Raw genomic sequence first — 12,706 nt, forward strand, 5'->3', positions numbered from 1 at the left:
CTGCTTAGGGGAGGGAAAGAGCAGCCTGGTCTAACCCAGTCCCCCTCCCCTTCCCCAAAGCCAGGCACACACACCTCCTCTCCCCCACCCAATCCCCCTCTCTTCCCCTTCCCCAGAGCCAGGCACGCACCCCCCCCCTTCCCCTTCTCCTCCCCTTCCCCAGAGCCAGGCACCCCCCCCCCCCCTCTCCTCCCCTTCCCCAGAGCCAGGCACACACACCCCAACCCAATCCAATCCCCTTCTCCTCTCCTTCCCCAAAGCCAGGCACCCCCACCCAATCCCTTTCCTCCCCTTCCCCAGAGCCAGGCACACACACCCCCTCTCCCCCACCCAATCCCCCTCTCTTCCCCTTCCCCAGAGCCAGGCCCCCGCCCCCCACCCCCCCCTCCCTTCCCCCCCCCCCATCCCCCTCTCCTCCCCTTCCCCAGAGCCAGGCGCGCCCCCCCCCCCCATCCCCTCTCCTCCCCTTCCCCAGAGCCAGGCGCACACCCCCCCCATCCCCCTCTCCTCCCCTTCCCCAGAGCCAGGCACACACACCCCAACCCAATCCAATCCCCCTCTCCTCTCCTTCCCCAAAGCCAGGCACCCCCCACCCAATCCCTTTCCTCCCCTTCCCCAGAGCCAGGCACACACACACCCTCTCCCCCACGCAATCCCTCTCTCTTCCCCTTCCCCAGAGCCAGGCGCACCCCCCCTCCACCCAATCCCCCTCTCCTCCCCTTCCCCAGAGTCAGGCACCTCCCCCCCACCCAATCCTCCTCTCCTCCCCTTCCCCAAAGCCAGGCACACACACCCCAACCCAATCCAATCCCCCTCTCCTCTCCTTCCCCAGAGTCAAGCGCACACCCCCCCCTTCCCCACCCAATCCCCCTCTCTTCCCCTTCCCCAGAGCCAGGCGCACACACACACACCCCAAATCCCCCTCTCCTCCCCTTCCCCAAAGCCAGGCATGCATACCCCACTCTAACCCAATTCCCCCTCCCCCCACTCTAACCTAATTCTTGGGTCCCAGAGGTGCCACTACAGCCACACGTCTCCCTCCAGGCACTGGGGCACATGTGCTGAGCAGCCGGCTTTGAGCATGAGCTGGCCAGGACACTGTCCGCAACCCAATCCCCCTTCCTTCCTTTCTTCAGAGCCAGACACCTCCCCACCCTGCTGTAACCCAATCCCCCTCCCCCCCAACCTTATGCTGGGGTCCCGGAGCCAGAGCCGCTGCGCAGCATCCGGGACGCCATGTGCACTGCCCTGCCCGCACCCATTCTCCAGAGCCAGGCATCTTCTGCCCCCGCAACCTTATGTCTGGGTCCCAAAGCCGCTGCCTGTGCTCAGCGGCCAGCTGCTAGCATGTGCACACTGGGACCCTGTGCGAGACCCGGCCTGCACGTGCAGGATATGACGCAGTGCGCTGGGGGCCATGAGCGGAACGGCACGGACTCTGAGCACGCATGCGGCTCACAGCGACCCAACCGTGAGACCGGCTGACCTGAGCAGTTCCGGGTTCCGTCCCGGTTCCATCAGGAGCCAGAATTTTGCAGCTCGTGAGCCTCGGGTTGACCACCCCTGTATTAGACTGTTATTAGGCATTCCGCAAAAATTCTTTCGAGTTTAAAAGGGTTCCATGACCAAATACAATTGGGAAACACTGCTGTATTGGGACCAATAGTCAACATATTCAGAAATTACCTGGAAAAAGGAGTAAACAGTAAGGTCGACAAATCTGCAGATGACACAAAACTGCTCAAGATAGTTAAGTCCAAGCTCTACATCCTGGAGAGCTAGTCCCTACCTCTGAGCCAGAAGGCGAGGCTGGCACCTTAGCTGCTGGGGAGGTGGGGCTGCTGGTTCTTTCCGGCAAGTCGAATGACAGGTCCCTCCTGGTCAAGTCACGTGGCTTCTTCTTTTTCTCAGCATCAAGGTCTCTAGGGTCAGAGCCTGAATGGCTGTCCGTGCGAGTGAGGACTCCGGTCAGGAAGTCAGCTATTTCATCCTACACAGGGGTCAGACATCTCTTACCAACTAGCCTCCATGACTTGCCTACAAGCAGCTTCCATTTACTGCTCTGCTAGTATGCAGGGCACTTAGCTTACTGGGCTAAAGAAATCAATTCTACAGCCAGGGCTCTGCTGGGTTCTACTCCACTCAGACCTTCCCCTGAGGAGTCCCCAGCTAGCCGCTCCGGACGAAGAGAAGCTAGCTCGTGTTACTAGATGCCATGTTAAAGCTTCATCTCCGTGGCTCTCTGGAACACGAGGGGAGTGTGCCACCCTCCATAGCACTAAAGGAAGAACCAGAAACATTTGCTTCTCCAGGCCAGCCAGCTGGAAGAATCCACCTCCTTTATGGCCCATAACATAGGAATAGCCAGCCTAGCAGACAGGGGCTCTTGAAAACTGCTGCTGGGAGATCTCCATGCACATAGTACCGCCCGAGAGGTCAATACACCAAGGCAGCATCAAAGCCATCAGGGTCACAAGTGAAATGAATGGGGACGTTATGAGCTCTCTCTACAGGCTTCTAGCCTTCCCCAGCTTCCTTCTCCCACCAGCACCGGGCCAGGCCAGGCCTCAGCAGGGTACTGTGTTCCAGAGAAGCTAATGTGTGGCAATGGGGCAGACAGACTAGCACAAGAGTCTGGGCTTGTGCTAAATTGCCACAAAACAAATCCTAGCACAATTTACAGAGAGAGCTGCTCACTGCAGGGTCAGGGTCCTCAGGGCAAGCGCATGGGCCTTAATGTCTCTAACGATGCTGCTCTGCCTTCTGCCCGGGCAGCCGCCACCAGCATGCCTGCGCCCCTCCGCTGGAAGTCGGAACCTGTGACTTGAGCTCCGGTAGTGGCCCCACAGCCAGCACCAGCTACCCCAGGGATGGAGCTGCCCCCCCCTTACAAAGGCAGCTCAAGCCAGAGGAAAGAATGAGGGACTATGGGAGCAACTCAGGAAACAGCCCTCACGGCCCCCCAAAGGCTGAGATGCCAGGAACAGATTCTCCCTTGAGGACACATGCCAGAGATGCCGACCCGCCACCGCCCAGTCAGTCCTGACAGCAGCACCAGAGCGTGGGCTCATGGTGGCGAATGAGCACTCAGGATACAGAGAGATCTCGCCGCTCATTACCTGGATGCATCTGTCCACCATGCTCTGGGTCAGGCCTTCTGCCTTCTTTTTGGCTTTGCTTATCCTATTGCAAAAGGTGGGCGAGTCAGTACATGTTCATTTACCCCCAGCTCCCTTGCCCTGCTCCCACCACCCTGGGACAGCACTGAAAGCAGAAATCAAAGGACATCGGGTATGCTCTATGCTGAAACCCAACCAATAGGAAGCCGGAGCCAATCAGCTCCGAGAGTACTACATCTGGTGAGCAGGGTGAAATTCAGATGACAGTGACGAGAAAGGGAATGAGACCGGCTAACACCGGGGTGTCCAACACACCAGCCACACGTGGCTATTTGGCCGGTGGAGTGCGGCTAGTTGCCCTGAACAATGTGGCTATTTGGCCAGGTGAGAGTGGCTAGTTCACTAGAGTGGCTATTGCTTCAGAATTGGCTGGACATAACAGGGCTCACGCCTGGAGGGACACACACATATCCGGGAGGCGCAAGACTCAAGTTCATATTCCTGCTCCAATGACTAATGATTTACAAAAATGGAACAGCTTCCACAGGAGACTGAGAAAACCCCACAGCAGCTACCCAATAGCCCAGTGGCTAGGGCGCGCTTTTGCTGTGTAGGAGACACACGTTCAAACCCCTTCTCCACAAGGGGCAGAAGGGGGAATTGAACCTGGACTCCAACACTCCAGGAGGGATAAAGGTTAGATCGATCGATCGTCCCTCAATCTGTGGCTGTGTCTGCACTGGAAAGATGTGGCGGTGAAAGTGCTGTCAACATGCAAAAGTCACCAAAACTGAAAACTCGCCAAACCCGTTTCTCTGCCACCCTTTGTGCACATATCATGACCACCCTGTTAGCACCCTTCGACAGAAAATGCAAAGCAATGTGGGTAAGCATCCAAACTGCCTGGCGTCACCTTTAGTCGCTAAGCACTGTGGGAATGAGCCCTAAGCATTTTGGGAACAAGAAAAACATCCTGGCAGCCATCTGCTTCCCAGCCCTCCCTGGGCTTCCAGCTTACTTTTGTGCCACTTGAATGACAGTCCTTGCTGAAAACTCCAGCATCTGCTGTGAGAACTCAGATCCCAGACTCTTCTCCCGTGTCATGTTCAATGTGCTTAGGACATCACATGTTGCAGCAGAGCTACTTGTGCACTTGATAACAGAGGACGAAGACTCGGATGTGGATGACAATGTGGGTGACAGGGACTGAAGCGATGTGGCATTGCATGGGGCTGTCACAGCAAAGAGTCGCTTCTGGGCAAGGGAAACCAGCCCTGAGTGGTGGTATTGCGTTGTCAAGCAGGGGTGGGATGAAGACCAGTGGCGACAGATCTTTCAGATGCATAAAGCAACCTTCCTGGAGCTGTTTGCCAAGCTGGCCCCTGAACTGCGGCGCCGGCATGAGAGCTGCTCTCTTGATCGACACACATGAAGCAATTGCTTTGTGGAAGCTAGTGATTCCCGATTGCTACCAGTCAGTTGCAAATCAGTCAGGGCAATAAATCGCATGCTGCTGCGTAGGACTGTGACTCTGAGAAATGTGGGTGACAGAGTGACTGGCTTTGCAGAAATGGGCTTTCCAAACTGGTAGGGCAATTGTTGGCACCCATATTCCCATTATGGCCATCCCGCCTTGCCAGGGAACACATCAGTTGGAAGGGGTACTGCTCCATCGTGCTTCAGGTGCTTGTGGATCACCGTGGGTGTTTCACAGACTTAAATGCAGGGTGCTCCGGAAAGGTTCTGGCAACACAGACTGAGGAATGGTTTGGGAGAGAGTTGTACCCCGACAGTAGGGAAATGGCAACCCTGCCATGGAATCTCCATGAGAAAATGAATAAGTACATCAGGCAAAGCTTCGACACCATCTCCCAGCCAGATTCTACGGATCTCTCTGTGTACATCAATACTCTATTTGGACGCAACGCAGACCCAAGCAGGGCTTACCACCTCACAGAAACACAGCCTCTGGCCGCCCTGCACCACTGCCCTCTCCCCTTCCCCTCGCTGCAAGAGCAACTTCCTGCGCTGCCACCACCCACCCCACCGCATTACACAGCAACTTACTGCACTGCACCGTCGCTGCTCACCCACCCCCACCCTGCAACCTGTGTGTCTTCTCTTGCTTCAGCCTCCATGTCCAGTTGCTGAGAGTCCTCACAAACATTGGGACTTGAGCACGATTCCTCGCTGCCTGGCACAAAGGTTGTCACTGGACTGAGCCCCACTTCCTTGTCCGCTTCCATCTGTTCCTCAATAATTTCTGTCTCCAGGATAACTCCTGTTTCTCACTCGGTGCTAGGGGAAGTATCCACTGGGCTCATCCAGTTCTTCATAAAAACGGCATGTTGTGGATGCAGCACCAGACTGGCTGTTTGCCTCCTTTGCCTTCTGGTACGCCTGCCTTTATCTTGGTTCTGCACTGTAGGGTGCCTCGCTCAGACCCCTCATCACACAGGGCTCCAGAAATGTGACCACACATGCCCCAATTCCTACAGATCATTCACAGCTGTAACTGCACCAATTCTTCCCCCCACACATCTAGATCCAAAAGCTGTGGGGTGCTCCAAGCAGGAGAGTGTCTTGAGCGATAGCCATCACCTGTTTCCTTGAGTAGACACCACAAGGACCATGACAAAGGTTGCGTCTACATAGCAGCGTTATTTCGGAGTAACGGCTGTTATTCTGAAATAAAATGCAAGCATCTACACAGCAATTCCATTATTTCGAAATAAATTCAAAATAACGGACAGCTTATTCCGACTTCTGCAAACCTCATTCCACGAGGAATAACGCTTATTCAGAAATAGCTATTTCAGAATACCAGTAACGTGGCCGCTCCACTGCTGCTATTTTGAAATAGCTCCTCCCAGGGCCGTTCAAAGTAATTACTCCCAGTGCCTCCTGGGACTCTAAATCGAGGTAGCACGTCCACATTAGGGAAGCCTGCCTTAGACTAATTTTGAAGCTTCCTTGTAGTGTAGATGTGCTATTTCGAAAAAAGCTACTGCAGAGTATTTCTTCCGGAATAGCTTATTTTGCAATATGCGTGCAGTATAGATGTACCCATAATGAGCCAGACATCAGGAAACAGATCATAAAGTTCTTGGGGTTTGCAGAGGGGAGGGGTAGGGATGGAATAGTCTAGTCGATTAACCGATAAGCAAAAACTTATAGGTTAATGCTTTAGACTATACGCATTTCCCCACCCACCCCTTGCCAGTAAACTTTTTTAGCAGGCTGGTCAGCAGCCCAGCTCAGTTCTGGCTCGTGCTGGGTCCAGGAGCTCAGACCTCTCCCCCTTGGACAGGGGCTGCCCAGGGACTATAGAATAGTCGACTGACCGATAAGAATTCATGAGGTTAATCGACTATTCAATTAACCGATATTTAACATCCCTAGGGAAGGGCACACCTGTTTACCTCTTTATGTGGCTGCAGAGCAGCAGAGTTCAAAGCACTGGCCAGAATGGTAATTCAGCATTGTGGGAAACATGCTGACGGTCAATAAACTCGACAGAAACCTTATTGTAGTACACACTGCATGACTGTCAACAGGAAAGGGAGGGGGAAAGACAAAAGTCCTTCGCGGCACTGGAAATGTTTAGTTGACAAAACTAGGTGCTTGCCGCAACCTCTGTCATGTTGTAATGTGAACGCTCTCTGGATTTTGCCACCAAAAAGGGGTTTTTGACAAAACTTGCTACTATAAACAAGATCTCAGCCTCTAATCCTTCTGTCTTGTATCAAATTGCCTGAAATCAAGATTTTCCTGAGTAGGACTGAAGCAAATCATGCAGTTTTGACATGAACATTTTTCAACGTTTTGATTCAATGAACATCTCCAAACAACAAACTAGTTTTGCTTCCCCCAAAATGTTTTTTTCCAGCGTTTTGCACTTGCCAGCACACCACACACTCCATTATTCACTCAGTGTCAATGTTGAACGTGCCTGGCACTCCCAGTGGCTTCAACAGGAAATGGCTCTCCAGCTCTGACACACGGTCCCAAAATTTCCTCAAAAGGGCTGTCAGCGCCTTCTCTCTTCTTGCTTCATGTGAAATGCTGCTATCACCGTTTTGCATGTCACTCCCCTCCCTACGTTTTTGATCATTCCTTGTTACATGTAACACCTGTCATAACTGTACCTGCATATTTTGGACATTAGGCCAAAATTCCTCTCTCGCATTCATTTCACAGCAGTGCAGCTCCAGCCATGTCAATGGGGTTACGCAGATTTACATCTGTGTGATTGCAGCAGGTGGCCCATGGCTCCCTGCCAGTCCCACAGCAGCCTCTCCTGCCGAACACCTCCCAGAGGAGTGCCCTTTGGGCACCACGAACAGCCAAAAGCCACCATCAGGAGCAGAGCCAAGAAAGATTTGGAAAGGGAAAATCTACAGTAAGGATGTAATAGTGTAGTCAATTAACTGATAAGCAAAAGCTTATAGGTTAATGCGATAGACTACACGCATTTCTACCCCCCGCCCCAGTCCCCGCGGTAAATATTTTAGCAGGCTGGCTAACAGCCCAGCTCAGTCCTGGCTTGCGACAGGTCCAGGACCTATCTCTGCTGCGGCTCTGCATTTAAAGTGTATTAGGAGTCGGGCAGGCAGACAGCCCGGCTCAGTTCTGGCTCACGCTGGGTCTGGGAGCTCAGACCCACCCCTAAACAAGGGCTGCTACCACCCCGCACTGCTGCCTCTTTATCAGAGGCAGCAGCACGCAGTGGCAGGGGACTCCTTGGGAGTGAGGCGCACTGGCTGCTGGCCCCGCCCCCAGGGACTATAGAATAGTCGACTAACCGGTAAGAATTCAAAATGCAGGACAATGTAGCACTTTAAAGACTAACAAGATGGTTTATTAGATGATGAGCTTTCGTGGGCCAGACCCACTTCCCCAGAAAGCTCATCATCTAATAAACCATCTTGTTATCTTTAAAGTGCTACATTGTCCTGCATTTTGCTTCACTACCCCAGACTAACACGGCTACATTTCTATCATGGTAAGAATTCATGAGGTTACTCGACTATTCAGTTAACTGATATTTAACAACCCTAGTCTACAGTATTCAGCAATGGGGGGATGTCCCTCACTCGGGGCTTTCAGCTTGTCAGTGGAAAGGAATACTGTAAAGCGGCTGTGGTCCATCACCCCACCCGCACCTACAGCTACTGTGATGAAAGCTCATACTAGAGAAAGACAAGGCCTGGGAGCCCTGGAGAAATGAGTTTGCCATTTGCCATGAACAGACAGCGCCAGGATGGCAGGAACAGCACAAGTTCCCCACACACGCTGCCCAGCCCACGTGCCTCCACTTTGATCTGGAAAAGGACGACTTGTAGCCACCAAGAGAACAGGACAGCCCATGGCCCATCAAGCACTGACCGCCACAAGCTTACCAATGTGTGCAATTGGGAGGCGGACGTGTGATCCCTGGGAGCTGGACCTTGTCTTACCCATGCACTCCACGCAGGGGTTGTGATGGCAGGTTCCTCTCAACCTGGGCCTGATTTAAATTAACTTCCCAGAAATAAAAGGCTTTTTATCCCATTAGCCATCACGACTCCATCTACTTTCAGAACGAAGTCCCAGAACCCTCCTGCCAGGCCCATGGGCCCAACCAGACATTGCTCAAAGCTTCTAAAAGACTCGTGCCATGGAGATGCCATCTATGCCACAGCGCCATACCTCAGATTGTCATCAGCTCCTCCCACTACCACCAGGCTGTTATCAGCTCGGATTTTTTCTCGAAAATCTTCCATAGCTTCAGTGTTGCACTGCAAAGAATTCTGACCAACGACAAAGAGAACTGGGGTCTTCATGTCCAGCAGCGGGTCATCCACATCCTGCAGGAGCATTGGACGACAAGACATTTTAAAAGCGAAGGCCAAACCAAATGCAATGCTACATTGCCTAACAGTCTCAAGCCTGCACATTCAGCGTCATGACTTTCCAGGTTACACTCCAAAGGGCATTTTCCCAGTGGAAAAATATGACCCTGACCACGGTTTTGGTACAGATCTGCCTCCTGCATGGAACTCATTATCTTCTATATGGAGGCAACACAGAGCCTGGGCCTACTCTTCTCACATACCCCCCAAACATGAGTGGCACAAGGACCCAAGGTCGCTCTGAGTCAGTCTTACACAGGCCAGCTAACAAAGGAGCACATCAGGCCACCAGAGAAGACTGCCTAAGTTGTTGTTCTTGTTGCTGGGTGCAAAACAAGGTGAGATGAACTGCCGTTTCTGGAGTGGGGCCTACGAGGGGCTCTAGAGGTGTGGTCTGAGGAACACTACACTGCTGTCACACCAAGGATGCAATCAAACCTTTGAGCACCTTCCACACCAGACTACTGCACTGTGATTCACTGCCTAGAGCCCGGATTGTTGGGACCCGGCTCTCCATTACTCCAAACACTAGAGTACGCTAGACTACACGCACATCCCCTCTTGAAAATACTTGAAGTATGAAGAATCAAACTTCTGACCCTTGCTCTTCTGGCTGGACTTTAAAGCAAGTTAACTAGCCAATCCTTTCCTATGAACTCTGAGCCCTGCTTTGAGCTTACCCCTCTGGGACCGTCCACTGTGAGCAGAGGGAATCCAAGGCACACTACTGCGGTGACGTACTCCATCACTGAGACCTGGAGAGACAGCATCATTAGCCAGAGATGTCCCAAAACATACAACTCGGGGTCAATGCAGCTTGCAAAGCTCCTGCTGCCAGGCTCCCTGCATTGCACAGACCTGGCGTCGGCAATGCCTCTTTCTAGGAAAAATCTCAAGCTCTTCATCTGCCTGCGCCCACAGCGATGGCGGCAGCAATACAGGGCCTTAGGGTGGGAAGGGAAGAAGAGGAGCTCTTCAGGGCTGGGACTGACAGCAGGCAGATCACCAGTCAAAGGCAGACTTTCCGTCACACGTAATGCTAGGAACAGATGACTCCAAACGTAAGCTCAGCAAGAAGCTGGGGCACCAGGTGATACAAGGTTTCACTTGGTGCGACTGTAGTAAGTTAGCAGCTATGGATGCAGACAAGGCAAATAAACCAAGCAACAAGTAATATCACCCTGAAATTAGATTCCTAGAATACTGCAACTGGAAAAGACCTTGAGAGGTCAAGTCCAGTCCCCTGCCCTCACGGCAGGACCAAGCACCACCATCTAGACCAGTGCTTCTCAACCTTTTTTTTTTAATTTTTTTTTATAAAGCATCCCTTTAAAAAAAAATAAAAAATCATAAGTACCCCCAGTACCTACAGTTTTCAGACACACACATTTTTTTCTACCATTGCAACACACTTGTTTAAACAACGTTATCATAGCCGGGCGGGCAATGAAATTTTTGGGTGTAAAACGTACAAAAATAATAAAGCACTGTAAAACTTAACACAATAATTCAGTTTTCTCCAAATTTCAGTTGTGTTGATATACCCCCCCGACTTCTTTCAAGTACCCTTAAGGGTACTCGTACTACTGGTTGAGATACACTGATCTAGAACATCCCTGATAGATGTCTATCCAACCTGCTCTTAAATATTTCCAGAGATGGAGATTCCACAACCTCTGTAGGCAATTTATTCCAGTGTTTAACCACCCTGACAGTTAGGAAGTTTTTCCCAATGTCCAACCTAAACCTCCCTTGCTACAGTGTAAGCCCGCTGCTTCTTGTCCTATCATCAGAGACCAAGGAGAACAATTTTTCTCCCTCCTCCTTGTGACACCCTTTTAGATACTTGAAAACTGCTAGCATGTCCCATCTCAGTCTTCTAATTTCTAAACAAAAAAAGCCCAAATCTTTCAGTTTTCCCTCATAGCTGGTGTTCTCTAGACCTTTAATCATTCTCGTTGCTCTTCTCTGGACCCTCTCCAATTTTTCCATATATTTCTTGAAATGTGGTGCCCAGAACTGGACACAATACTGCAATTGAGGCATAATGAGCGTAGGGTAGAGTGGAAGAATGACTTATGTCTTGCTCACAACACTCCGGTTAATGCATTCCAGAATCATGTTTGCTTTTTTGCAACAGCATCACTGTTGACTCATACTTAGCTTGTGGTCCATTCTGAGCCTTAGATCCCTTTCTGCCGTACTCCTTCCTAGACAGTCGCTTCCCATTCTGTATGTGTGAAACTGATTGTTCCTTCCTAAGTGGAGTACTTTGTATTTGTCCTTATTAAACTTCATCCTATTTACCTCAGTCAATTTCTCCAGTTTGTCCAGATCATTTTGAATTATGACCCTATCCTCCAAAGCAGTTGCAACCCCTCCCAGATACAAATCATCTGAAAAGTTAATAAGCATACTCTCTATGCCAATATCTAAATCATTGATGAAGATACTGAACAGAACCGGTCCCAAAACAGACCCCTCTGGAACCCCACTTTGTTATGCCAGCAGGATTGTGAACCATTAATAACTACTTCCAAGAATGGTTATGCAGCCACTTATATACCCGTCTTATAGTAGCCCCATCTAAGTTGTATTTGTCTGGTTTATTGAAAATAAAATCATGCAAGACAGTATCAAATGCCTTACTAAAGTCTAGGTATACCACATCCACCGCTTCTCCCTTCTCCACAAGGCTCGTTATCCTATCAACGAAAGCTATCAGATTGGTTTGACATGATTTGTTCTTTACAAATCCATGCTGGCTGTTACCTATCACCTTATTTTCTTCCAGATATTTGCAGGTGGATTCCTTAATTTCTTGCTCCATTATCGTTCCTGGCACAGAAGTTAAACTGACTGATCTGTAGTTTTCTGGGTTGTTCTTATTTCCCTTTTTATAGATGGGCACTAGATTTTCTCTTTTCCAGTCTTCTGGAATCTCTCCTGTCTTCCATGTTTTTTCAAAGAGGATAGCTAAAGGCTCAGATACCTCCTCTATCAGCTCCTTGAGTATTCTAGAATGCATTTCATCAGATCCTGGTGACATGCAGACATCTAACTTTTCTATGTAATTTTTAACTTGTTCTTTTTTTATTTTGTCTTCTAAACCTGCTTCATTCCCACTAGTATTCACTACGTCAGGCATCCCGTCACCATCAATCTTGGTGAAAACTGAAATAAAGAAGTCGTTAAGCACCTCTGCCATTTCAAAGTTTCCTGTTATTGTTTCTGCTTCTTCACTGAGCAGTGGGCCTACCCTGTCCTTGGTCTTTCCCTTGCTTCTAATATATTTAAAGAATGTCTTCTTGTTACCCTTTGGCTACGTCTAGACTACAAGCCTCTTTTGAAAGAAAGCATCTAGAATGCAACCACTTCTTTCAAAAAAGTGAGCCGCTTTTTCGAAAGAGCACCCAGGCAGTCTGGATACTCTCTTTCGAAAAAGCTTTGTTTGCATTCAAGAATGCCTTTTTTCGAAAGAGCACTTTTTAAAAAAAGGCGTTTTTCCTCGCAAAATGAGGTTTACCGTGGTTGAAAAAACTGCCACATTCTTTCAATTTAATTTCAAAAGAACACAGTGGCAGTCTAGACGCAGGGGAAGTTTTTCCAAAAAAAGGCCACTTTTTTCGAAAAAACCCTGTAGTTTAGACACACCCTCTATGTCTCTAGCTAGTCTGAGCTTGTTTGGTGCCT

General features: G+C 50.3%; 1 protein-coding gene across 8 annotated transcripts in view; it reads right to left on the bottom strand.

Moving 5' to 3' along the window:
• KANSL3 (KAT8 regulatory NSL complex subunit 3) overlaps positions 1-12,706 on the bottom strand; it is a 73,295-nt gene that overhangs the window by 37,836 nt on the left and 22,753 nt on the right. For all 8 annotated transcript variants that reach the window (XM_075910942.2, XM_075910941.2, XM_075910940.2 and 5 more), the window contains 4 exons: positions 9,694-9,768; positions 8,811-8,968; positions 3,120-3,183; positions 1,790-1,990 (listed from right to left, as the gene is read on the bottom strand). In XM_075910942.2, the coding sequence (XP_075767057.2) occupies positions 1,790-1,990; positions 3,120-3,183; positions 8,811-8,968; positions 9,694-9,768 (498 nt within the window). The remainder of the gene's footprint in view (positions 1-1,789; positions 1,991-3,119; positions 3,184-8,810; positions 8,969-9,693; positions 9,769-12,706) is intronic.

This window comes from Pelodiscus sinensis, chromosome 28, assembly GCF_052426305.1.
Source record: "Pelodiscus sinensis isolate ZL-2025 chromosome 28, ASM5242630v1, whole genome shotgun sequence".
NCBI classification, from domain to species: domain Eukaryota; kingdom Metazoa; phylum Chordata; order Testudines; family Trionychidae; genus Pelodiscus; species Pelodiscus sinensis.